This window comes from Lepus europaeus, chromosome 7 (genome assembly GCF_033115175.1).
Source record: "Lepus europaeus isolate LE1 chromosome 7, mLepTim1.pri, whole genome shotgun sequence".
NCBI lineage: Eukaryota > Metazoa > Chordata > Mammalia > Lagomorpha > Leporidae > Lepus > Lepus europaeus.
In genome coordinates this window covers 66113638-66141364 of record NC_084833.1, presented here as the reverse complement: position 1 = coordinate 66141364, position 27727 = coordinate 66113638, and the positions used below count along the sequence as shown (strand labels likewise).

Here is a 27727-nt window from a genome sequence, read left to right as displayed (position 1 = left end):
GAGAGATCTTCCATCTGATGATTCATACTCTAAACAGCTGCAATAGCCAAAGCCAGGCCAATCCAAAGCCAGGAGCCAGAAGCTTCTTCTGGGTCTCCCACATACGTGCAGGGGCCCAAGCATTTTGGGCCTTCTACTGCTTTCCCAGGTGCATTAGCAGGGAGCAGGAGTAGAAGTGGAACAGCTGGGCCTGGAACTGGTACCCACAGGGATGCTGGCACCGCAGGCAGAGGCTTAACCTACTGTGTCACAGCACCGGCCCCAGGGATGATTTTTTTAATATTGCCTAGAATTCTGCAATGCTAACTCTCACTTATTGCTTCTAGTATTTTCTTTTGTGCACATTCTGAATATTTTCTATATATGTAATCATAGAATCTGCTAATACCACATTGGATAGACTTCCACCAATAAAATGATAAGTATAAACAGTGATAGTACAGATCCTAGTTCATTCTTGATTTTAAAGGAAAGTTTTTAAAAAACATGTCATGTGGCTGGCATTGTGTTATTGGGTAAAGCTGCTACCTGCAACACCAGCTTCCCATGTGGGCACCGATTATAGACCTGGCTGCTCCACTTCCAATCCAGCTCCCTGCTAATGCACCTGGGAAAAGCAGCAGATGATGGCCCTGGTGCATGGGCCCTTGCGCACACGTGGAAGACTTGGAAGAAGCTCCAGGCTCCTGGCTTTGGCCTGGCCCAGCCCTGACCATTGAAGCCATTTGGGGAGTGAACCAGCAGATGAAAGATCTTTTTCTGTCTTTCCTTCTTTCTGTAACCATGCCTTTCAAATAAATAAACAAATAAATCTTTAAAACCATATCATGACTATGTATATTATATTCTGTAGAGTTTGCAGGTAAAGAAAGTTTTCTTTAGGAGAAGGGGTTTAACCTAGTAACTAAAATGCTTCCCTCCCATATCAGAACACCTGGGCTTGATACCTGGTTCTGACTCTTGACTCCAGCTGTCTGCTAAAGCAGACTCTGGGAGGCAGTGGTGATGGCTCAAGTGATTAGGTTCCTGCCTCCAATGTGGAAGGCAATGATTGTGTCCCAGGGCCCTGGCTCTACACAGCCACAGTCACTGCAGGCATGTGGGGAATAAAACAGTGGATGGGAGCTCTCTTAATCTATCTCTGCCTCCAAATAAATTAACAAGAAAAAACATTTTAAGTTCTCTCCTACTACTAGTTTGTAAAGGATTTTGATTTTTTTAAAAAAATATTTATTTATTTGAAAGAATTATACAGAGAGAAGGAGGGAGGGAGGGAGGGAGGGAGGGAGAGGGGAGAGAGGAGAGAGGAGAGAGAGAGAGAGAATCTTCTATCTGCTGGTTCAGTCCCCAGATGGTCCCAACAGCCAGGGCTGGACCAGGCTGCAGCCAGGAGCCAGGAGCTTCATCGGGGTCTCCCATGTGGGTGCAGGGGCCCAAGCACTTGGGCCATCTTCTGCTGCTTTCCCCAGGTGCTTTAGCAGGGAGGCTAGACCCGAGGTGGAGCAGCCAGGACTTGAACCAGCACCCAACAGGAAACGGCTTTACCCACTATGCAACAACACCAGCCCCAAGAATTCTGATTTTATTTCTTTAGATCACATATAGGTGTTGTCTTCTACAGAATTCTTTCTCTAAATTTATTGCTATCATTATGTAATGTTTAAAAATATGGTAAATGGCAACACCAGATTTTTACAGAATTTTTTGATTAATTTAAAAATTACCAGGAAAGCACAAACCTGGCAATGTACATAAAGGGCACGATGCACTGTCTGATGAAGATTCTCAAGGGAAGAGCTTCAGCTTTTCAGAGTTTATCACAACCTCCATTTGGGGAATATAAGAATAAGTCCCAGGAAACCCAGGACTCAAAACAGTGCAGGCATCTGGGGGATGACAGTGTGGGCCAGGTGCTGGGATGGGAGGGAGTGCCATCTGCTTTCTACTACTAAACTTACTTACCATGGCAAAATCTTCAGCTTTCAGAAGTAGGTCAAAGCAAAATTCTTCTGTGGGGTGAAATGAATGTCTGGTTATCCAGGTAGCAGAGCACGGAGGAGAGAGCAAGAACATCAGCACATGGTCCATGCAAACCAAGCACAGATAAGACTCTGGGGACCTACTACCTGCTATGTTGTCAGGTACAAGAGTGTGAACACAGAAAGTCCTCAACAGAATCTCTCTGGAGTCACACCGCTTCATGCCGGACTGGCTGGCTGTCTGATTCTGGACATCATGAGAAAGCGCTTCCCTTCACCTTCACCTTCACCTTCACTGTGGGAACTGCCTTCCCCTTTGTCTTGTGTTGGATCTCCTGTCTAGTATCCCATGCCTTCTTTTTTTCAATTATTATTATTTTCTCACTTTGGTGAAACACATCTTCCAAATGGATGTCTTCTTGAGCAACAGTTTGTGAGATTTAAGGTCTTTTTTAAACTTGAAGACATGCAAATAAATTTTTCCTCATATTTTATCAGTTTCATTGATAATTATGGAAGTCATTTTTGTTTAGAAATTTGAAGGCACTGATCTGCTGCCTTTTAGTTTCTAGTACTGGGAAAATCCAAGGTAATTCTGACTCAGGACCCTTTGTGTGTTTGGCTGCCACCCAACTCTGTGAACTTGTGCAATCTTCCTTGTTACAGAATTCTGAATATCACATGCGTCTATTTCCATCCATTGTGCTGGGTGTCCAACTGGTTCTTTCAATTTAATAAATCATGCCCTTCAATGATACAATATTTTCTCAAATTATTCAGTGATTTCCTCCCCTCTATTTTCTCTGTTCCCTGCTCTCCTTTTTTGTGTTGGTTATTCCATTTTGGTTCAACATTATTGATTCAGTAATATTCCTAGTGAGTCTCTTCTGTTGTTCATTTCTTTCTCTGTTTCATCCTATACTAGCGTGGATTCTTTTTTTTTTTTTTTACAGGCAGAATTAGACAATGAGAGAGAGAGAGACAGACAGAGAGAAAGGTCTTCCTTTGCCGTTGGTTCACCCCACCAAGTGGCTGCTACGGCCGGCGTGTTGGGGCCGTGCGCTGCGCTGATCTGAAGCCAGGAGCCAGGTGCTTCCTCCTGGTCTCCCATGTGGGTGCAGGGCCCAAGCAGTTGGGCCATCCTCCACTGCACTCCCAGGCCACAGCAGAGAGCTGGACTGGAAGAGAAGCAACCGGGACAGAATCTGGCGCCCTGACCAGGACTAGAACCCGGTGTGCTGGCGCCGCAGGCGGAGGATTAGCCTAGTGAGCTGCGGCGCCGGCCCTAGTGTGGATTCTTTAACTGCATCATTCAAACTCTTAGTTTTCCATTTCATCATTTTTAAGATACTTAAGGAATTCTCTGTTCTTTTTTTTTTTTTATTCTTAGTTCATAGGTATAGTATGTTTTGAGGAATATCAGTGAATTAATGATATTTGTTTTGTTGTTTTTGAATTTCCTTCTTTCTGCATAAGTTGGTTCCTCAAGTTGATTTTCTTCCTTGTTTTGTCCTTCACATTTCACATTAGATGGATTCACCTTACGTCCACTATTGTCTCATTTTAAGAGACTATAAAAGGTGACAACAAACCCCGAGCATGTGATTGAGGTCTTGGACTAGCAGCCTTTCTTCACTCTAGGGTGATTTTGCTGGGTCAGTTGGTGGGGGTCTCCAATACCAGTAATTTTAGGTCTTTTAGGCTGCTTACATTCCCTAAGAAAGAATCAATTATCTTCCAAGAAATATTGCTGTAAGCAAGTAATGTACACAGTATTTCAATGTCCTGATTTCAGGAGAGTATTCACACAATTGTGTCTGGAAAATCCAGTCTAGACATATTGTATACCCTTTCCAAAGAAAAACCTTCAAGCGTCTGCAGTTACTCAGTGTTTCGGAGTGGGTGAAGGGATCTAGAGATCTACCAATCCTCTTTTAGACTATTCCTCTTCTATCCTCTTTTCCAAACTGCCAGGTTTTGCTAATGCCTGATATTTGAGAAAATTCTGTGATGTAAACTTAAGGTTTCTGGCTTAAGACTTGGCTTTCTTGAGTTGGTTTAGGCAGTTAGTAGTAGTCCATATACTTTCCAGTTTTAAATTTTTATTGAGTCTTCTATGGCTTAGGCTTTTTAAATAAATTCCTTTGTTATAGTCTTAGAAGGGCTTCAGAAGGGAGCAAAACTAGATAACTGGTGATCTTTAATATTGTGTCTCTTTTTTCATTAATTAATTTTTTAAAGATTTATTTATTTGAAATGTAGAGCTACAAAGAGAGGGAAACACACACACACACACACACACGTGTCTGCCATCTGCTGGTTCACTCCCTAAGGCTGCAACAGCCGGGAATGCGCCAAAGCCAGGAGCCAGGAGCTTCCTCTGGGTCACTCATGAGGGTGCAGGGGCTCAAGCAACTGAGCCTTCTCTGCTGCTTTCCCAGGCACATTAGCAGGGAGGTGGATTGGAAGTGGAGCAGTTGGGTCTCAAACTGAACTGGTGCCTATATGGGATGCTGGCATCACAGGTGGCTTTACCCACTGTGACACAGTGCCAGCCCCTCGTTCATTAATTTTTATCTGTTACTCTTTCTATTTTTTCTCTCTTCAGATTTACTCTAATGATCTGTTTTCTAATTTTTGAAGTTGTATGTTTAGTTCATTATTTTTCAGACCATTTATTTTTTACAAGTTTCTTTATTTCAGAGACACATGGTGGGAGGAGGAGGGAGGGAGGGCGGGAGAGTGAGGGAGACAGTGTGAGCGAGTGCTCCCATCTCAGGTTCACTCTCTGAATGTCTGTAATAGCTGAAGCTGGGCCAGGCTGAAGCCAGGAGTTGGGAACTTAATCTAGATCTCAAATATGAATGGCAGGGACCCAGCTACATTAGCCACCTCTACTGCCTCCTGCACATTAATAGATAACTAGGTCAAGAGCAGAGCGGGGACTTGAAACTGGGCACTGTGATATGGGATGTGAGCATCCCAACCAGTGTTTTAACTGGTAGGCCAAATGCCCACACCTAGCCTATTTTCCTCCTCCCTCCCTCAATTCCTTCCTTCCTTTTTTTTAAAAAAAAATATTTATTTATTTGCTTGAAAGGCAGAGTTACAAACAGAGAGAGAGAGGTCTCCCATCTGCTGATTCACTCCCCAAATGGCAGCAATGACCAGAGCTGGGCCAATCCAAAGCCATGAACCAGAAGCTTCTTTCAGGTCTCCCATGTGGGTGCAGGGGCTCAAGCACTTGGGCCATCATCTTCTGCTTTCCCAGGCCATCAGCAGGGAGCTGGATCGGAAGTGGAGCAGCTGAACTGGTGCCCATATGGGATGCTGGTGCCTCAGACGGAGGCTTAACCTACTATGCCACAGCACTGGCCCCATCTAGTCTATTTTCTAACGCAAACATCTAAGATCATAAATTACCCCCAAACATCTGTGTTAGCTACTCACTATTTTGATTTGTAGTGTTTTCATTATAATTACATTCTAAGTATTTTAAAATTTCCATTATGAGTTTTCTTTTTACTCACAAGTAAGGAGAAGAATGGCTTTAAATTTCTAAAAATGTGGGTTATTTTGACTAATTCTATTTTGTTTTGTTTTATAGAGAACATTTATGCATGATACCAACTGTTTAAAGTGTGCTCTAAAGCTAGCATCTGGTAGCTTTGATAATTATTCTATGCAAGCTCGAGAAGATTGTGTATTTTTTTTTACTCCTGAGAGATCATTTTATTATTGTGTTACTCAGACTTTTGTGGAGCACTTTATGGTTTTCCTTTCACATACCTGAATTGCCAGCAACACTACTCTGGTGCTTTGGGGCCACTTTTAAGATAAGAGTTAATTTAACACAAGCACCAAGATACCACAATAGTTGATCTACTAAGCCAGATAGTGAATGACTTATGGGTGGGTAGTACATAAAACAAGGATATGCTGGGAAAAGAATGCTTTATATTCTGCATAGGACAGAAATGGATGCTGGATGGCACAAAACTTCATCACATTACTCGGAATTTTTTATTTAATATTTCTGAACCATGGATTGTGGCTATCTGAAACTGGAAAGCAAAACCATAGATAAGGAGGAGGGAACTACTGTACTGGCAAACTCTCTCCATTTTTGTTTACAAATATCTTTTCTCTACTCTTGTTCTTAAGAGATATTTAAATATAGAATCATAGGTTGATGGTTAATTTTTCTTTTTAAAAAAAAAAAGATTTGGCTGGCTCTGCAGCTCACTAGGATAATCCTCTGCCTGTGGCGCCGGCACCCTGGGTTCTAGTCCTGGTTGGGGCGCCGGTTATGTCCCAGTTGCTCCTCTTCCAGTCCAGCTCTCTGCTGTGGCCCGGAAAGGCAGTGGAGGATGGCCCAAGTCCTTGGGTCCTGCACCCGCATGGGAGACAAGGTGGAAGCACCTGGCTCCTGGCTTCAGATCGGCACAGCGCACCAGCCGTAGCAGCCACTTGGTGGGATGAACCAACGGAAAAAGGAAGACCTTTCTCTCTGTCTCTCTCTCTCTCTCACTGTCTAACTCTGCCTGTCAAAAAAAAAAAAAAAAAGATTTATTTCATTTGAAAAGCAAAGTTACATTTATACGTAGAGGGAGAGATAGAAAGATCTTCCAGCTGGAGCTGGGCTGGTCTGAAGCCAAGAGCCAGGAGCTCCTTCTCCTATGTGTGTGCAGGGGCCCAAGCACCTGGGCCATCCTCTGCAGCCTCTCAGGGCACATTAACAGGGAACTGTATCAGAAGTGGTGCAGCCAGGACATGAACCAGATCCATAAGGGATGCCAGCACTGCTATGCCACAGCACCAACCCCAGTGGTCAATTTTTCTCCCAGTCCTTTGATAATAACAACCCACTGTGTTTTGGCTTACAATGTTGCTGTTGATAAGCTGGTTTCAGACCCATTTTTATTCCTTTATTAGTGATATGTCTTTTTATCTTCAAATGCTTTTAAGTTCTTTCTCTTTGGAGCTGGCGCTGTGGCATAGAAGGTTAAGCCTCTGCTTGCGGTGCCAGTATCCCCTAAGGGTACCAGTTCAAATCCCAGCTGCCCCACTCCCAATCAAGTTCCCTGCTAGCGTGCCTGGGAAAGCAATGGATGATGGCTCAAGTTCTTGGGCCCCTGCACCCATGCGGGAAACCGGAAGTAATTTCATGACTCCTGTTTTTGGCCTGGCCTAGCCCTGGCTGATGCAGCTCCCCCTTCTCTGTATTTCTTTTTTTTTTTTTAATTAATTAATTAATTAATTTTTTTGACAGGCAGAGTGGAGAGTGAGAGAGAGACAAAGGTCTTCCTTTGCCGTTGGTTCACCCTCCAATGGCCGCCGCATCACACTGATCCGAAGCCAGGAGCCAGGTGCTTCTCCTGGTCTCCCATGCGGGTGCAGGGCCCAAGCACTTGGGCCATCCTCCACTGCACTCCCTGGCCACAGCAGAGAGCTGGCCTGGAAGAGGAGCAACCAGGATAGAATCCGGCGCCCCAACCGGGACTAGAACCCGGTGTGCAGGCGCCGCAAGGCGGAGGATTAGCCTGTTGAGCCACGGCGCCGGCCCCTTCTATGTATTTCTGCCCTTTAAATAAATAAATAAGTTTTTCTTCAAAAGATCTTTCTCTTTGGATTTCAGCAACATCAATATGCTTTTTCTTTATGTATTAATCAACTCAATTATAGAGAACAGAAATAACTCTATTTATTCAAAAAGAATTTTTTACTTTGAATTCCAGTGGAAATGTTGAATAAGCAAGACACAGGATCTCCAGGAATGGTTCATGAACACTACCACAGAAAAATCTTGCCAAAGGAATTTTCTCCTTGTTAACTAGGAAACTGGAGAACTGGGAAGCTTCTGAAGCAACTGCTATAGCCATCATCACACTATCTTAGTATTAGTCACAGATCAGAAAGCTGTCATTACACCTGTCTGCTCCAGAGTCATGATGTAATTCGAGATCCACAGCAGTAATGAATACCCTACATACCACCACATCTATTCCTCAGTTTGGTTCTGCATTCAAGTCCCATGTGAATGCATATGGTTGGCAGAACCCGAATGCTATCTAAAACCTTACCTGCAAAGGAAATATGGGAAATGTAACTTTTTAAAATTATCTACAGCAGGGGAGGGGGAATGTCCAGTTTGTTCCCCTATATGAGGCCCATAAAATCATTTGGTCTGGCCCTGTCCCACAGGCGAGACTCAAAATTCAATAAATCTATAGCAGGCTAATTTTTAAGCTACTAATTTTTATGGTCCCACAAATGATGTTATAAATATCAAATGGCCTTTAACAGAAAAAAAGGTTCCCCACCTTGACAGTATGCTTGAAGGAAGCTGGAATGACACTGAGTGAGCTAAGCTATCAAATCTGCCACAGCTGAGAAAGATTTCTTTTTATTAAAACTGCTTGTATTTGGTGCTGTTCTTGAAGCTGAGAAGTCATGACTTTTATTAATTCTAGGAAACTTCTTACCTATTACTTCTTTGAATACTTCTTCCCCCAGTTTTGCTATTCTCTCCCTTTGGAACAGTGATTAGACACGTTACTGCCCTGAAATATTTTCTGGCTTCTTTCTTTAAGATTTATTTTTTAAAAGGTAGAGTGATGAGGAGGGGAAAGATAGAGAAAAAGAGAGAGAGCAAGAGAGAGAATTTCTATCTAGCTGTGAGCTGTGAGCCAATAAATATCAGTTGTTAAGCCACCTAGTTAGTAGTGCTTTGTTATGACAGCCCTTGGAAACTAATTATAGGCACATAAAGGGCAGGAGTTATTTGAAAAATATTTAACTCACAGGATGTCAGGGAAAACAGAGAAACAAATAATATAAAAGGAAACAAAGCAAAAATAAAAAGTTAATGGTAGATTTAAGTACATAAGCAATTACAACAATGTAAATTATCTAATATATCAATTAAAAGAGAATGGACAGTGGATTAAAAAACATGACTCAAGTATATCATGTTCAAAGGTAATTAATTTCAACTATATCAATATAGGCAAGTAGAAAGTTAAAGGATGGAAAAAGACAGGTCACATAAATATGTACCAAAAGAATCCTATGTTAATACAAATAGCAGATAAAGTAGACTTCTGAGCAAGGAAAATTACCAGAAACACTGACAGAAAGAGCAACCCACCAAGAAGACACAGCAATTCTTAATGTCTATGCATCAAATAACACAGCTGCATAATACATGCCGCAAAAGCGGACAGAATGAACAAACAGACAAATCCAAAATTGTTTGGAGAGTACTACGACACTCCTATTGACAACTGGTAGAACAACCAGACACAAAATCAACAACACAGAAGAACTCAACACCACCATTACACATTAAGTAGCTAACTCAGTGGGCTCAGAGAGCACAAACTACACATTCCAAAGAAAGGCTCATGGGAGACAAAATTTCTGAGTCTTTGGAAAATTCTGTCCAATAAGAATGTCTTTGTATACCTGACACTTTGGGCCATGCCAGACAGCTTATGCTAATAACATGATTTATAGTGAATGCCTAGTTTTGTTTGCCCGGGGACCTGGGCCTTGCTACATCACTTTGACCTCTAGGTAATAAATCATAACCATGAGTATGGTAATAAATCATAACCATAAACCCTCAGCAAGCAAAAATAAGAAAATAAAGAGAAGAAATCAAAGACCCTGGAGGGTAAAAAATAGAGAAAAATTAAAAAATTTTTTAAATTCATAGAACTTTAAACATTTCCAATAAGACTGGTGAGAAAAATGAAGCATGATAACACCACAGACTTTGTAGACATCAAAAGTTTCTGTTGTTTAAGCTACGCAGTCTACAGGATTTTGTTACGGCAGCCCTAGCAAACTAATATAGAGGACAATTTTCTCATCTCAATGAACATCTACATAAAACATACAGGTGACACTGTACTTAACAGTGAAAGACTGAGCACTTTTCCCCTAACACTGGGAACAAGGACATTTGCTCTCACCACTCTCATTCAGCATAGTCCTGGAGGTTCTAGTCAGAATAAGGAAAAAGGGAAATAAAAAGCATAGATAGAGATCCAAAATGTCTGAATAGAGGCGCCCCATGCTTTTGCAGAAGAATCAGGATAACTAATGATGAGGTTTTGAGAAAGTGACCACGGGAATTCAGGACATGGGACATTCAGCAAAGAGGACATGGGAATTCAGCAAGGGACTGACAGGAATCTTTTAAGGCACAGAGACTCTGGATGACAGCATAGACAGAGAACAAAGTGCACTGCAACTGTAACCCTGGCTCCCTGGCTGGCGGAGAGTGGTGAAGAAGCTCCAGAAGTCCTTGCTAATACAGTACTGACTTTAGGAGATTCCATAGTACTCATAAGCTTTGAACCCAGTTTTGGGAGCTGCCTAGATTCCATGTGACTGATTGATTTTCTCTGGAGAAAGAACTCTCATGGCTACTTCCTTCCCTCCCCACCACAAATGCCCAGGGTCCAGGAGGCTACAGCGTGGTACCATCTTGAGAATGGAACCACTACTAAAGTAGTTTTCCTGTGGAAAGACTTTCATTTAGATGGACTGTAGAGTATTGATTGGATAAGTTATTTGGCTTTGGTTCTGAGTGGGCACAGAATTGTAAGCCTGAGTAATTTCTTCAGGTGTAGTTAATGTCAGCAGTGTCTAAAAGTGCTTTAATTGTCTAGATTGAAGGTGCCTGTGGAAGTAGCCCTGTATTTTTGCAATGAATGTGGACCCCATGGAGGCAAGTACTACTAGTAGTGATGGCAACCAAAATGCCAGGGACATGGCCTCAGAGGTAGTCCTCATGCTCCATGAGGGAAGTACTAATGGCACTTGGAGTCTGTAGAAGTGGCAGATATAATGCCAGAGTTGCAGGCTATAAAGCAGTTGTGTCCTCCAGTCTCACAATGGCAGCAGGACCTCTGGAGGTGGCAGCCACAAATCCAGGGCCATGGGCTATTGAGGTACCAGTCTTTAGGCCCCAGAGAGGAGTGCTGATGACTGTGGTGACTGTGGTGGTAGCCAAGGTCCAGCTTCAGAGGGGTTGTGGGGAATGGGTCCTCAGGCCCCAGGGGCAAGGGCCTTTGGTCTGAGTGGTACCCCCCTACTCTGTTGGGCCACCTTTTTCCTGGTGTGCAGGACATACTTCTGAGGCCAATTCCTAGCATTCTGGTGGCCACCACTACTAGTAGTACTTGTTTCCATGGAGCCCACATTCATTGCAAAAATACAGTGCTACTTCCACAGAAACCTTCAGTCCAGACAATTTAAAATGAGTAAGAATCAGTAAACTACAAAGATAAAGGAGGAGGAAAGAAACAAAGAAGGTACAAAACAATCAAAAAATAATTAACAGATGGCAGGAGTAAGTTCTTATCTATCAATAATAGCCTTGAATGTAAATGGATTAAATTCCCCAAGCAAAAGATACAGACTTGGTAAGAGGATTAAAAGGGGGGGGGGGTATTCAATTACATGCTGCCTACAAGAAACTCACTTCACTGTAAAGATACACATAGACTGAAAGTGAAGGAATAGAAAAAGATATTCTACACAAACAGGACCAAAAGTGAGCAGGAGTAGCTATATCACATAAGGTAGACTAAGTCAAAGTCTGTAAAAAGAGACATGAGAGAAAATTATGTAATGATAAAGAGATCAATTCAGCAACAGGATATAACAACTGTAAATATATATGCATGAGATTTGATCCAAGATGGTGGAATATGGAGAGAGCTTACTGCTCTAGTCTAGAAGATAGTTTTTAAAAAATGGAGAAAGTGAAGTCTCAGGGAAGAGTTCTGGAGAAAAATGGCAGAGGAAATTCCATGTAAATTAGAGGGACACTGAGGACCTATGTGCAGGGTGTGGACATGCACAACTCAGGACCAGGTTTGGAGTGAGGTGAGACCAGTCTGTAGTAGCCAAGCAACTGGCAATAAAGCTGAGGGAAGAGCCTGGTGGGAATCTGGCTTGGAGCTTTGTGGGGGACAGTATACTCATCAAACTAGAGGAGAAAAAAAAGGAGGCACGTTTCTTTCTCCCCAATCACCCTGCACCAGTGTCCTGTAACAAGCCGAGAAAGGGCAGGTGCCATTTTGGACATAAGTAACAGCTGTGCCAGTTTGTGTCCGTGCACTCAGCAACTAGTCAAGTGGAGATGCATGAATCTGCCTGGGAAAACTGAGAAGGGGCTGGGTGCTCATGATTGTGGGGGGCTTGAGTGCAAGAACTGTGAAAACACTGTGGCTGCATGAGAGGGCTCAGGGTGTAGCTGGGACTCTGGGCAGTCATTGTGGGAGGCTCTGCATGTTTGGGGCCCCCTGATTCCCTGGTGAGGGTCATTGCTGTGGAATCCATGTTTACATTGAGGACTGCACAATTCCTTTGTGTGGTTCTGTGGCAGTGCAGACAAATATTGTACCCACTGGGGCTAGTGCCCAGGCACTGATATTCTTTGAGGAGATTAGCACAAGAATATGCCAACAGAGCAGAACAAATCTCCCCACTGTAAAAAAAAAAGAAAAAGGAGGAGCTTTACCAGGCCCAACTTAGGTGTCATCTTGGACACTCCCTTCACCCTGGAGCACTGAAAAGAGCTCCCTGGTCACACCCACACACCTCTGGGTATTCACTGAAAAAATGGACACTCCACTAAGCCACAGAGGAATAGTCCAAATATAAAAGCCATCAAAGGAAAAAAAAAAAAAAAGAAACCAACAAGTATCTCCACAAATGCTGAATAAACACAGCAATTCAAGAAACAGGAGGCCAGCACTGCAGCTTACTTGGCCAATCCTCCGCCTGCAGCACCAGCACCCCAGGTTCTCGTCCTGGTTGGGGTGCCAGATTCTGTCCCAGTTGCTCCTCTTCCAGTCCAGCTCTCTGCTGTGGCCTGGGAGGGCAGTGGAGGATGGCCCAAGTGCTTGGGCCCTGCACCTGCATGGGAGACCAGGAGGAAGCACCGGGCTCTTGGTTTTGGATCGGTGCAGCACGCTGGCTGCAACACACCAGCCGTAGTGGCCGTTTGGTGGGTGAACCAATGGAAAGGAAGACCTTTCTCTCTGTCTCTCTCTCACTGTCTAAATCTGCTTTTCAAAAAAAAAAAAAAGAAATAAGAATAAGGAAGACAATATGACATCTGCAAAATAATACTATACTTGAATACTAGAATGTGAAGATGAAGAGATCAAAGAAATGCCAGAAATGGAATTCAAAAATTGATCACAGGATTACTTAGAAGTAATCAGGAACAAATCCATGAACTAAGGAAATCCGTACCTGACATGAAAGAAAATTTTTCCCATGAAATTGAGATCTTAAAGATAAATCAAAATGAAATATTGAAAATGAAGAATGCAATAGAGAGGGGGGCAGCAGAGAAGGAGGGGGGAGGGGGAGGGGAGAGGGGGAAAGGAGGAGGAAGAGGAGGAGGGGAAGGAGAAATTAGAAAACTAAAAAGCAATGTTGGAGATCTATAGGGTACTATCAAATAACCCAACACATGGGTCTTAGGAGTTCCTAATGGTATGGAAAGAAAGAATGGATTAAAAGGCCTTTTTAGCAAAATAATTATAGAAAATTTCCCTAATTTGGAGAAAGAAAGGGACATCCAAGAACACGAAGCACTTAGAACTACTAATAGACATGACCAGAAAAGATCTTCACCATGACACACTGTAGTAAAACTCTCCACAGTAAAACATACAGAAAATATTCTAAAATGTGCATGAGAGAAATGCCAGATTACTTTCAGAGGTGTTCCAGTTAGACTAACAACTGACTTCTCATCAGAAACCCTATAGGATGAGAGAGAATGGTAAGACATACTGCAAGTCTTAACAGAAAAAAACTGACAACCCAGAATACTGTATCCAGCAAAGCTCTCATTTATGAGTGAAGGTAAAATAAAGACAATTGAAAGAATTTGTCACCATTTGTCCAGCCTTACAAAAGATGCTTAAGGATGTGCTTCACACAAACATATACAAACACATGGAGATTGAACAACATGCTCCTGACAGAACAATGGGTCATTGAAGAAATCAAAAGAGAAATCAAAAAATTTCTGGAAATGAATCAAGATAACAATACAACACATTAAAACTTATGGGATACAGCGAAAACAGTGTTAAGAGGAGAGTTTACAGCAATTGGTGCCTACATCAAGAAATTGGAAAGGCACCAAATAAATGAGCTATCAATGCACCTCAAGGACCTAGAAAAACAACAGCAAACCAAACCCTAAATTAGTAAAAGAAAAGAAATAATTAAAATTAGGGAAGAAATTAACAAAATTGAAACCAAAATACAAAAGATCAGCAAAACGAAGAGCTTGTTTTTTGAAACACTAAACAAAATTGACACACCATTGAACCAACTAACCAAAAAAAGGAGGGTGAAGACCCAAATCAATAAAATTAGAGATGAAAAAAGAAATGTAACAATAGACACCACAGAAATAAAAATAATCATCAGAAATTACTACAAAGAGTTGTTTGTCAACAAACTGGGAAACCTAGAAGAAATGGATAGATTCTTAGACACAGACAACCTAACTAAATTGTTCCATGAAGACGCAGAAAATCTAAACAGACCAATAACCAAGAAGGAAACTAAATCAGTAATAAAGACCCTCCCAACAACGAAAAGCCCAGGACTGGATCGCTTCACTGCTGAATTCTACTGAACTCCTTCTATGAAGCCAGCATCACCTTAATTCCTAAACCTAAAAAAAGGTACAACAGAGAAAAGAGAATTACAGACCAATTTCCGTGATGAACATAGACGGAAAAATCCTCAACAAAGTACTAGCCAATTGAATTCAACAACACATCAGAAAGATTATTTACCCAGGCCAAGTGAGATTTAATCTCTAGTATGCAGGGATGGTTCAACATTCACAAATCAATAAATGTGACACATCACATTAAGAAATTGAAGAACAAAAGCCATATGATTATCTCAATAGATGCAGATAAAGCATTTGATAAAATACAACACCCTTTAATGATGAAAACTCCAAGCAAATTGGGTATAGAAGGAACACTCCTCAACACAATCAAGGCAACTTATAACAAATACACGACCGGCATCCTATTGAATGGGGAAAAGTTTGAAACATTCTCACTGAGATCCTGAACCACATAAGGATGCCTGCTCTCACCATTGCTATTCAATATAGTGCTGTAAGGGTTAGCCTGAGCCATTAGGCAAGAAAAAGAAATCAAAGGGATACAAATTGGCAAAGAGGAAGTCAAAATATCCCTATTTGCAGATGACATGATTCTATACATAGGGGATCCAAAAGAGTCCACCAAGAGACTCCTGGAACTCATAGAAGAGTTTGGTAAAGTAGGAGGATACAAAATCAGCACACGAAAACCAACAGCCTTTGTATACACAGACAATGCCATGGCTGAGAAAGAACTTCTAAGATCAATCCCATTTATAATAGCCACCAAAAAACCTCAAATATCTTGGAATAAATTTAATCAAGGATGTCAAAGATCTCTATGATGAGAATTACAAAACATTAAAGGAAGAAATAGAAGAAGATACAAAAAATTTTAAAAACTTCCATGTACATGGCTTGGAAGAATCAATATCATCAAAATGTCCATACTGTTAAAAGCAAGTTACAGATTCAATGTGATACAAATGAAAATGCCAAGGACATTCTTTGCACATCTAGAAAAAATTATGCTGAAATTCATATGGAAACACAGGAGACCCCAAATAGCTAAAGCAATCTTATAAAACAAAAACACAGCCAGAGGCATCACAATACCAGATTTCAAGACATATTGCAGGGCAATTATAATCAAAACAGCCTGGTACTGCTACAAAAAAAGATGGATGGACCATCAGGACAGAATAGAAATGCCAGAAATCAATCCATGTATCTACAACCAACCTATCTTTGACAAGGGAGCTAAAATCAATCCCAGGAGCAAGGACAGTCTCTTCAACAAATGGTGCTGGGAAAACTGGATGTCCACACACAAAACCTCTACCTTACACCTTACACAAAACTCCACTCAAAATAGATTAGAGACCTAAATCTATGACCAGATATCATCAAATTAGTTGAGAACATTGGGGAAATCCTGCAAGACATTGGCATAGGCAAAGAGTTCTTAGAAAAGACCCCAGAGGCACAGGCAATCAAAGCCAAAATTGACAAATGGGATTACATCAAACTGAGAAGTTTCTGTACTGAAAAAGAAACACTCAGCAAAGAGAAGAGGCAACCAACAGAATGGGAGACATTATTTGCAAACTATGCAACTGATAAATGATTAATAACCGGAATATATAAAGAGATCAAGAAACTCAATTACAACAAAACAAACAATCCAGTTAAGAAGTGGGCAAAGGACTTAAACAGGTATTTTCCAAAAGAAGAAATACAAATGACCAACAGACACTTGAAAAAAATGCTCAGGATCACTAGCCATCAGGGAAATGCAAATCAAAACTACAAGGTTTCACCTCACCTCCCCACCCCCCATTTTGGAATGGCTTTCATATAGAAATCAACAAACAACAAATGCTGGCAAGGATGTAGGGGAAAGTGTACCTTAATCCACTGTTGGTGAGAATGTAAACTGGCAAAACCACTAAGTAAGACAGTATGGAGATACCTCAGGAATCAGAATCTAGACTTACCATATGACCCAGCCATCCAACTCCTGGAAATTTATCCAAGGGAAATGAAATCAGCATATGAAAGAGTTATCTGCACCCCCATGATTATTGCAGCCCAATTCACAATAGCTAAGACATGGAATCAACCCAAATGCCCATCACCTGAAGACTGGATAAAGAAATTATGGGCTATGTATACCATGGAATACTACACAGTGGTAAAAAACAAACAGACAGCTCTGCCAAGAGTTGGATCACTGGAAATGGACCTGCCCTGGAGTCGAAGGATGCCCAGGTCAGAGCCACAGATCTTATTGGCTCTAAGCTGAAAAGCCCTTCACTCAGCCCAACTTCCAAAGTGACCACTGCAGCTGAGGGGATGGTCAAGTAGGGTCAGCAACACTGCAGGCAGAACTGTAAATTTCTTGTTAGAGATGCCCCCTGCCTTTACCTGGCCAGCTCTCCTCCCAGGCCAGCCAAGTAATGAAAGTCAACAGAGTGCCTTCCCCTAGGAGGTTCACACCGCCCTTAGGATATACCCCATGTGAAGAGATAGATAGGTCTGGGCCTCTTAACTTACAAGGCCTAAAGCCCACCAGATTATTATCAAGCCCCTTCTATCAGGTTCTACTTGCCTCTCAATCAGAAAACTTAATTGTAGTTTAGACAGCACCTTTCTTAGCTCCTCTAATAATGACTCTGTCCTTTGTTCTAGACCCTGTCTAGCGTACTTGGGCCTCATTCCTTTGTAATCATAACCTCTACTCTACCACCAATGGCTCTACTCCCAACCTGTGTGTACTGATGGTCCTCTTCCCCACTTAATGCTGTATAATTGTTCAAACCTGGTAAATGCCACTCTTAGGATCATTGGTTACTATCCTCACTCTGTCTTTTATGACCTTGTCTAAATATGATCAGAGTCGGCAAACTTGGAAGGCTTCCATAGCCTTGGCAACTCATGACGACAGCCTAGGATGGTTACTGGTGCCATAAACTAGAGTGTCAATTTGTTGGGTCAACAACAGGAGCCACTGTGCACTTGCTCCTCATGTGGGATCTCTGTCCTTAATGTGCTGTACATTGTGATTTAATGCTATAACTAGTACTCAAACAGTATGTTTCACTTTGTGTTTCTATGTGGGTGCAAACTGTTGAAATCTTTATACTAAATTGATCTTCTGTATATAAAGAGAATTGAAAATGAATCTTGATGCAAATGGAAGGGGAGAGGGAGCGGGAGAGGGGAGGGTTGCGGGTGGGAGGGAAGTTATGGGAGGGGGAAGCCATTGTAATCCATAAGCTGTACACTGGAAATTTATATTCATTAAATAAAAGTTAAAAAAAAACAGACAAAAAAACAATGAAATCTGGTCATTTGCAACAAAATGATGAAACTGCAAAACATCATTCTTAGTGAAATATGCCAGTCCCAAAAGGACAAATACCATAGTTCTCCCTAACCTATGATAACTAATAGAGTATCTAAAAGACAACCTACAGGAGTGAAATTGATGCTTTGAGAAGCAATGACTTTGTACAGTCATGTCTCCATTGTTGAGGAACAGTGTATAAAGTTGAGGAAACTATGTGTATAAAGTTAACTATTTGTATAAAGTTATAAAAGATCTTAGTAAAAAATACGAGTGGGAATAGGAGAGGGAGGAGGAAGAGGGCTCAGAGAGTGGGTGGGAAGGAGGGTACAATGAGAAGTATCACCATGTTCCTAAAGTTGTAATTATGAAATGTATGAAGTTTGTATTCCTTAAATAAAAGGTTTTTGGGGAAACAAACAAAATACAAACTTCAAATTTTGAAGAAGGAAAGAGGATAAATAGTTTGGGAGTGGTAGGAATGAAGAGGATGCCCAACCTCTTGGCCTTAAGATACATAGAACGTAACATAAATTTCGTAACTCTAGAACAGATTTAAAAGCAAAAATACCTCATCACTAAAAACAGTGGTGGTGTTGGGAATGTAACTGGGTATATCTAGGAATATAAACCCAATAACTCATGATTTGACTAGAAAGGCAACCTCCCTGATAGCTATGACCTCAGCCATAGAAATGCAGATCTGCATGCAACTTCCTCTTAATAGTGTCCAGGGATAAGAAAAATCATGACGATGAAAATGATATTTTTTCTTAGAGAATACTTCATATATCTAGAGTGCAGTTCTTTGCGAATTACATCTTGAGTGCTGGCTTGGAGGATATAGCACTGTGTTTATTTAAAACAAATTTCGGGGACTGGCATCATGGTATATGGGGTTGAACCCACTGCCTGCGATGCCAGCTCCCACAGAGGCACCAGTTCGTGTTCCAGCTGCTCTACTTCTGATCCAGCTCCATGCTAATGGCTTGAGAAAAGCAGCAAAGATGGCCCAAGTGCTTGGGGCCCTACTATCCATAGACCTGGATGAAGCTCCTGGCTTCAGCATGGCTCAGCCCTGGCTGTTGCGGCTATCTGGGGAGTGAACCAACAACAGAAGCTCTCTCTTTTCTCTCTTCCTCTCTTTTTCTGTAGCTCTTTCAACTAAATAAATAAATCTAAAAAAAATTAAAATAAATAAATATATGCACCTACCACCAGTGTATCCAATAATATAAAGCAAATATTATTGGATCTAAAGGGAGATAGACACCAATAGTTGGGGACTTCAGGACCCTACTTTTAACAAGATTACAGGTCATCCAGACAGAAAACTAACAAAGAAACACCAGAGTTAATCTATATTATAAATTAAACAGATCTAACAGACGTCTATATAATATTTCATCCAACAGTTGAAAAATACACACTGGAACTCCACCTAGGTATCCCACATTGGTGGCAAGGGCCCAAGTACTTGGATCACCCTTTGCTGCTCCTCCCAGGCACACAAGCAGGGAACTGAATCAGAAGTGTAGCAGCCAGGACCCAAACTGGTGCTCACATGGGATTCTGGCATCACAGGTGGCAGCAGCTCAACCTGCTGCACCATAATGCCAGCCCCTAAGTGTCATATTTTATACAAAATTAACTCAAAATAAATCATGGACTTAAATGGAAAATGTGAAACTACACACTCTTTTAGGAAAATTGGAGGAAATCTTTGGGAGTGAAGGCTGGAAGAGAGTTCTTAGGCTTGACACCAAAAGTACAACCCATAAAAGGAAAATTCATCAATTAGATCTAGTGAAATGTAAGTGTTTGGTCATTAAACAACCCTGAGAAAAAATAGGTACAGATTGGGAGAAAACATTTGCAAATCACATATCTGACAAATCAGAGTCTCAAAACTCTGCTATGGTTTGAATATGATTTGTCTTTCCAGATTCATGCAGGAGTTTAATACCCAGTCTTATGTCAATGCTATTAAGAGGGTGGGAAGCTAACTTGACTATGGTGTTTAGAGGTGGAGCTTTGGGAAACTGAATGGTCATTACAGTGGGGCCTCCATGACTGAATTCTGGAGGGTTTATAAGGAGAGGGAGAGAAACTGCACAAACAGTAGGACCCTTTTCAGATTCTGAACCTTTAGAATCATGAGTTAAAAATAAAGCCCCTTCTTTACAAAGTAGGTTGCCTCAGGTATTTTTGTTGTAGCAGTGAAAAGCTGTCTAATACATTATCTGTTGTTCTTTCTTTTTAAAAATTGTTTTAAAGCAAGAGAAAATAGGCAAAGACATAAACAGACATTTCACCAAAGATGATACACAAATGACAAAAAAGCACATGAAAGTATGTTCAACACCATCAGCCACTAAGGAAATACAAATTAAAAGTGTAATATATCAATACATACCTATAAGAACGGCTAAAATAAATAAATACCATCAAATACTAGTAAGGAAGCAGAGAAACTAGGTCACTAACACATTTGTAGTGGGAATGTAAAAATGGTAGAGGCACTGTGGAAAATGTTTAGTGGTTTTGTGGAAAACTAGGGGCTGGTGCTGTGGTGCAGGGGGTTAAGCCTCCATTTTGAATGTTGACATCTCATATGGGTGCCAGTTCCTGTCCCAGCTGCTCCACTTCAGATCCAGCTCCCTGGATTTATTCACGATAGCAAAAACTGGAAACAACCCAGGTTATTACTCAACAGATGAATGACTAAACCGTGGTATTCTATATCAGATAATATTTCTCAGCAGTTTAAAGGAATGAACAATAGAAACATCCGACAACTTTGGGTAATCTCCAGCAAATTATGCTGAATTAAAAAAAGCCAAGATGTTACCACTGGAGAAAATTGGTAAAGGGTACAGAGGTTCTCCCTCTACTATTTTTTGCATATGTATACATTTCTACAATTATCTAAAAGTTTGAAATCTAATTAAAAGATTAAAAAACAAACCTACATATCATTCTATGTATTAATTGAGCACTTGCTGTATGGCAAGGTCATATTTAAGATATATCCTCTCACAAGCGTTAGTTCTTAATGCTCTTTAACTCTTAAAAATTATGCCCATTTTCCAAATGATCTTTCCTAGAATCCGAATTCTTTGTGATACTAACAGCTTTCCTTTAGAAGTGTTATATAAAAGGCATTCTCTAGTCAGGTAGGTTTAAGAAAGATAAAAAGTTTGTGTTTTTTGTTCTGTTTTGTTTTTTGTTTTTTACTGTAGCATTTTTCAAGGTCTATTATATTACAAACATTATGAATATTTAAGAAGAGGCCATTGTGTACAACTTGTTTCACATTTCTTTAGTTTTGGAACTCTCACATGATATTAACTTGCCTGATCCCTTATACTTAACCAAAATTAGTGTTGTATTATAGTTTTCTATCAATATCTCTGATGGAGTAAAGTTGTGTGTGTTCTTCAACTTAGGGTACAGGTTTACTGTTACAAGACTGAATATGTTTATATAGTGTTGACGATCCAAACTACTTACCACGTAACAATATAAATTGATCGCAGGACTAATGTGAAAACCAACATTCCATACATGACCTGAATAGAAAAAAAAAAAAATTAGCACAATAATTCTTTGCCAAAGTAAGTATATTTTGCCTACCAAAACAGTCCTCCATATTCAATGTAAACATTTATTATCTCGAATTATATCTTAAATAATAGAATTTTTGAAAATGTTTAATTATGTAATTAAGCCATTTTAGTGTCTGAGGAAAAATTAAGGGTCTGTTCATAATGAACAATATCAGAAGTACAATTTCAATTTCAATTCTGACTGGTTACATGAAATTTTAAATATTTGCCAAAACCTGAACAAATGTTATAATTTGCCCCACACCAGTTCCTACCCTCCTCTTGAGCTTCGCTTTCAGCAAATAATTGTGGTTCCCATTTTACAAGAACATATATATATATATATATATATATATATATAACTATTTCGACTCCTGTCCTAAATGTCTCTGTATTCATATGCATTTTTCCCTTGTGTTCTTTCTCCCATCCTCAGTCTCCAAAAAAAGAGATGTCCACTTCCTGACACAGGTCAGCCTATTCTCCTGTGCTCTCTATCTTCCTATATTTTCCTAGCCTTCTCTTCTTCATTGAGGATGGATGGCTATTACTACATGGAAAAGTGAACTTAGTGGAAGCATTTAATTTGTAAAATATTAAATACAAAATATTAAATATTTTCTGTAAAATATTAAATACAAAAAATAGTGTAAAATATTAAATACAAAAAATTTTCACAAGATGAAAAACATAGTTTTACAAACATTTGCAAAGTCAATAATTGCAAAAGCACCACTCAGGTGAAGAAAAGGATCTGTTTACAGTCCGAGATGCTGTGAGTGTCTCTTGTCAGTTAAACCGTCTCCCTTCTTAGAGAAAACCACTTTCCTGACTCTTATAATAAACATTTTCTTTTTTTATATTTACTGACTTAATCTGGTTACCTAAACATGCATTCCTAAAAAATTGTTTGTGTCTGAATTCTAACAGAATTTTAATTAAATTTTTAAAATTACAATAGAATATTCTATGTATTTGAAGTTTTGTCTTTTTATGATTCTATTATATTGTTGTAAATAGCCATGGCTTATTAATTTTTGATGCTACATACTAGTTACTTGGATGAGAATTCCATTCCATTTTTTTTTTTTTGACAAACATGTATCCAGTTTTCACCACTATGGGTATTTTTATTCACACTGTAGTACAAATACAAATAAATACAAATACAAATAAATAAATAGTTTCTCCAGGGTATGTTCTTAGTTATGTAATTGCTGGGTGAGGGTATTTGTGTGTGTGTATGTGTGTGTGTATACACTTATATTATCAAAATGACTAAAACATCAAACTATTTTCTAAAGCAGTGATACCAGTTTATAATCCAATCAATGTGTATGAGTGTTTCTTCTGTTCAATAAGAAAAATACATGAAACAGTCAAATTTCTAATATTTTGACTATGTAGATTTTATGTGTATTTCCCTGATTACATGCCAAACATTATATTTTGTTCATTGGCCATTTGCTGTCCTCTAGTATGGATTACATGTTTAAAAATACTTTTCTATTCAGTTGTCTGACATTTTCTTTTTTTATAATTTTAAAAATCTTTAAAAATTGAAAAACAGTACACATACATACATAGAAAAGTACTCAGAACATACATAGTTTAGTGATTATAGTAAAACAACTGTTTTGGGGCCAGTGTTGTGGTGGACAGTGATAAGCTGCTGCTTTCAATGCTGGCATCCCATATGGGCACTGGGTTGTATCTCGCTGCTCCACTTCTGATCCTGCTTCCTGCTAATGGCCTGGGAAAGCAATGGATAATGGCCCAGATACTTGGTCCCCTGCCACCCATGTGGGAGACTCAGATGAATCTCCTGGCTCCTGGCTTTGTCCTACTCTCTGTGACTTTTTCAACCAAATAACAAATATTTTTAAAAAAACAAATATTTTGGCAATTTTTGACTGGCACGTAAAAAAAATGGAATTTTGAGTCATATCATAAGTACACTTAACACATCTCAAGCCCTACAGGTCTTGCCCAAAGTTTCTGCCCTCTAATATTAGAATCTAGTTTAGTTTTTCAGCTTCCCTATAAATGGAAACATACAGTATATTTTTATTTGTGTTGATCTTCTTTTACCTAATATTATATTTGTTAGTTCCATTCAATTTGTTATGTGAGCTATGGTGTATTAGTTTTCACTGAGGTATTTGATTATTTGTGCATATTTTATATATCCTTTCTACTACTAGTGGACATTGAGGGCCGAAACATTGAGGTCTAATTCTAAACTAGTTATGACAATTCTGCTACAAACTTTATAATATGTATTTTTGGTATACATATGCAGGGATTTTTATTGGCTATTTGCCAAGGAGCCAAACTGCTACATTATCAAGGATGCTTAAGTTCAACTATAGTAGTAAATGCAAACTGTTTTCCAAAGTGGTTACAGCAGTTTACATCCTCATCAGCAGTATATGAGGGTTACTCACATGCTTACCAGCCAGTAACATACTATAAAGTCGTTTTGCTGGTATGTAGTGGTATCTCATTATGTTTAAATTTTTCATTTCTTTTAAAAAATATTTATTTGAGAGGCAGGGAGAAAAACAGACACACACACACACACAGAGACAGAGAGAAATACAGAGATAGAGATACAGAGACAGTAATCTTCCATCTGCTGGTTCACTCCCCAAATGACTATAATATCTGGGGCTGGGCCAGGAGCCAGCAACTCAATACAGGTCTCCCATGTGGATAGTGGGGATCCAAGTGCTTGAGTCATCACCTGCATAACTTCGGTAACTAATGAGATTGAGCACTTTCTCTTATGTTTATTTGCTATTTGGATATACTCCTGTGAAGAGTCTCTTAAAATTTCTTGTACATTTTCTATTGGATCTTCTACTTTCTTTTTATTAGTTTATAGGAAATTTTTATAACCATTAGCATTTGCTTGATTATATATTTTGTGAATGTCTTATTTTACTCTGTAACATATATTCTCACTCTCAATGGTGGCTTCTTAATTTTAAGATAAATAGTTACTGTTGACTGTGTATCCTAATAATGGAATGGCTATCCATTTATTTAGGGACTCTTTAAGGCCTCTAAATATGTTTTATAATTTCTTCCATATACAGGATTTACACATTCATGTTGGATTTATTCTTAGGTACTTTATAACTTTGGAGGATTATTGTAAGTGATATTTTTTAAAATGTCATTTTCTGTTTGTATATTGTTTATAAATTCTGCAACTTAAAAAAACTCTTCTAACTCTAATAACTTATCTGTATATCCTTTAAATTTTCTATGTAAACATTTGTGAATATTTAGTTTGTGAATATTTAGGATGAACTTTTCAATAATTTTTATTTCTTTTTCTTATTTTACCTTTTTCTTACCTGACCAGCACCTTCAGAAGAATTAGTAATAACAGATTATCATTTCATGCCTAATCTCAAATGGAAAGCTACAAATCACTCACCATTAAATATGTTTAATATAGGATTTTTGTATTTTTAAATAATGTTTATCAGATCAATTAGTCTCCTATTTTTAGTTTGCTAAGATATTGCTTCAAGTCATGAGTTGATATTCTTTAGCAAATACTTTTCTGTGTTTCTTGAGATAATTACATAATTTTATCCTATAATTTTTTAAGAAGACATCCCAACATTGGTTAATAGTCTAATCAACTTTATATTCCTGGGATACATTCAGTGTAGTCATGATATTTTATTTTATTTTTTATATGGTAGACTTAGTTTGCAAATGTTTTGCTCAGGATTTCTGCCTGTAGTTTTAACTCTTTCATGCTGTCCTATTGATATTAAGGCTTTGCTAGCCTCACACATGGCTTCAGAGTATATTGCCCTTTCTGTACTCTCCATGAGATTATGTATAAGATTGTGATTATTCCTCCATTTAACGTAGGGCAGAACATTCTAGTGAAGTCATATTTAAAAGGAAGCTTTCTGATCACTGATTCAATTACTTTTAATGGTTATAGGAAAATTCCTATAGGTTTTCTATTTCTTACTATTTTTTAATGAAGAAAACAGGTTTATTTCTCTTCAGAAAAATCAATGCTATAATATTTTCTATTACAGTGTTTCCCAACCTAGTCTGAGGCTGAATGACTTCACAGCAGCAGCTCCCATCACGGAGCACCTGTTGCTAAGGATTAAGCCAGAGGCTTAGACTTGGATGCCCGTAGTTGACTTCACAGTCTTCAGACTTTCAGGTCTGGTCTGTGAAGGAAACATCTTAATCTGAGGGTAAAATGAGGACTTCAGAACCATTTATTCCAAATCCCCTCTGCAAAAAAGCCCAGGAAAAAAGGATAAGTATTTGTGTACCTCAAGGCTAAGGGCCCCACAACAGCTAACATAGCCACCCTGGGTCTAACTGCTTCCCATGGGGCACTTCCTCCCCATCTCCTGAGTTAGGCACAAAATGCCAACACTCTCACAGCCATTAACACTTTCATACTTTCTTTAAGAATTTCAGATGATAATACCTGTCTGGCTTAATACTTCCTTTTGTATCTAGGTAAGATTGTTTTTTCCCCATCTGAATTTTTTATGTCCTAGTCTAGTTCTAAAAACTATAAGGGGCTGGCGCTGTGGCGCAGCAGGTTAACACCCTGGCCTGAAGCACCGGCATCCCATATGGGTGCCTATTTGAGCACTAAATTTTTACACACAATAAAATGTACAATCTTTTCAGTGTATGGTCTGGTAGTTTTAAGCACGCTCACGATGTTGTGAAAGAGCCTTCAATTCCCCTTTCATCTTTGCTCCAGACCCTGGTAACCACCATTCTACTTTCTGTCTATGAATTTGACTACTTTAGATACCTCATGTAAGAGGAATCATACAGAATCTACTCTTTTGCTACTGGCTCATTTCGCTTAGCATAATGTCCTTAAGTTTCATCCATGTTGTAGCATGGGAGAGGATTTCCTCCCTTAAGACAGAATAACATCCTACTCTGTGTGTACACAGGTACATTTGATTCATCCTTTGAGCTACTGGTAGATATTGGGGTTGTTTTCACTGTTTGGCTATTATGTTGTTGAGGAAATGTGGGTATGCAAACAGCTTTTTGAGACTCTACTTTCCATATATTTTGGCAATCTCTTATCAGATAAATGCTTTGCAAATGCTTTTCCCCATTCTTTAGTTGCCTTCTCACTCTTTTGAATGTGTCATCTGCTGTGCAGGTTTTTAAAAATTATTTTTTACTTATTAGAAAGAGAAAGCTCTTCCAGAAACCAGGAAACACTGAGCAAACTATTTACTTAACAATGCCGACAACTCTCAGTTATCTCACCTATAAAATGAAGATAACAAACTCTATGCAGCTTTGTTGATATTTTAGTAAAATGACAAGTAAGTCAATCTATGTAAACAATGTGACTAGATATACTGTAAGAAGACATATAATATCTAGCTCATATCAGACACAGTTCTAAAAATGCCACTTTCCATCCTTTTTCAAATATGCTTGTGTTAGTAGTTTCATTACTCCCTAATTTGTAATAAAATGGCACAAATGAAACACAATAAAATTTAAACAAATCTGTTAACATTCTTGTTTTCCAAATTTACATGATATGCTCCTTCTTGCAAACCTTGAGAGTCAAATGAGAAGAAAGACATATTTATACACTGATATGTCATGTGAAGAAAAAACTCCTTTAAGCAATAATCTTTAGGAGACATCTGTTTTGGCAAGATTTTAGCAGTAGTATTCCCTGAGACATTGGATGAGATCTTATCTGAGATATTCAATTACTGATTTGTTCAATTATCTGATTAAAGAGGATTAACTTCTTAAACATCCCTTTTAATTACTCTTATGGATGTTTTTCTTTTTTATCTCACTTAAGATATAAGGGTCCTCCTATTGAATGTTCCAGCTATGTGATTTGGACATTATCCTTTGCAAGGTCAAATTAAATAAACAGCATTTAATTCTCATTTGATCACTTCACATTTAATATAGTAAAGGAAAACTGATATCAGTATTTTCCTCCTCAGAGAAGCTAATCTGATTATCGAGACAAATAATCCTGGTTGTAGCAAACACTTTAGGTATTAACCCTATCCTTCTAATTTTTTTTTTTTTTTACAAAATTTATGTATTTTCT

General features: G+C 39.2%; 1 protein-coding gene across 3 annotated transcripts in view; it reads right to left on the bottom strand.

Moving 5' to 3' along the window:
• The window catches only part of ACER3 (alkaline ceramidase 3), a 141486-nt gene that overhangs the window by 17956 nt on the left and 95803 nt on the right, over positions 1-27727 (bottom strand). For all 3 annotated transcript variants that reach the window (XM_062196751.1, XM_062196752.1, XM_062196753.1), the window contains one exon: positions 21515-21573. In XM_062196751.1, coding sequence (XP_062052735.1) covers positions 21515-21573 — 59 coding nt within the window. The remainder of the gene's footprint in view (positions 1-21514; positions 21574-27727) is intronic.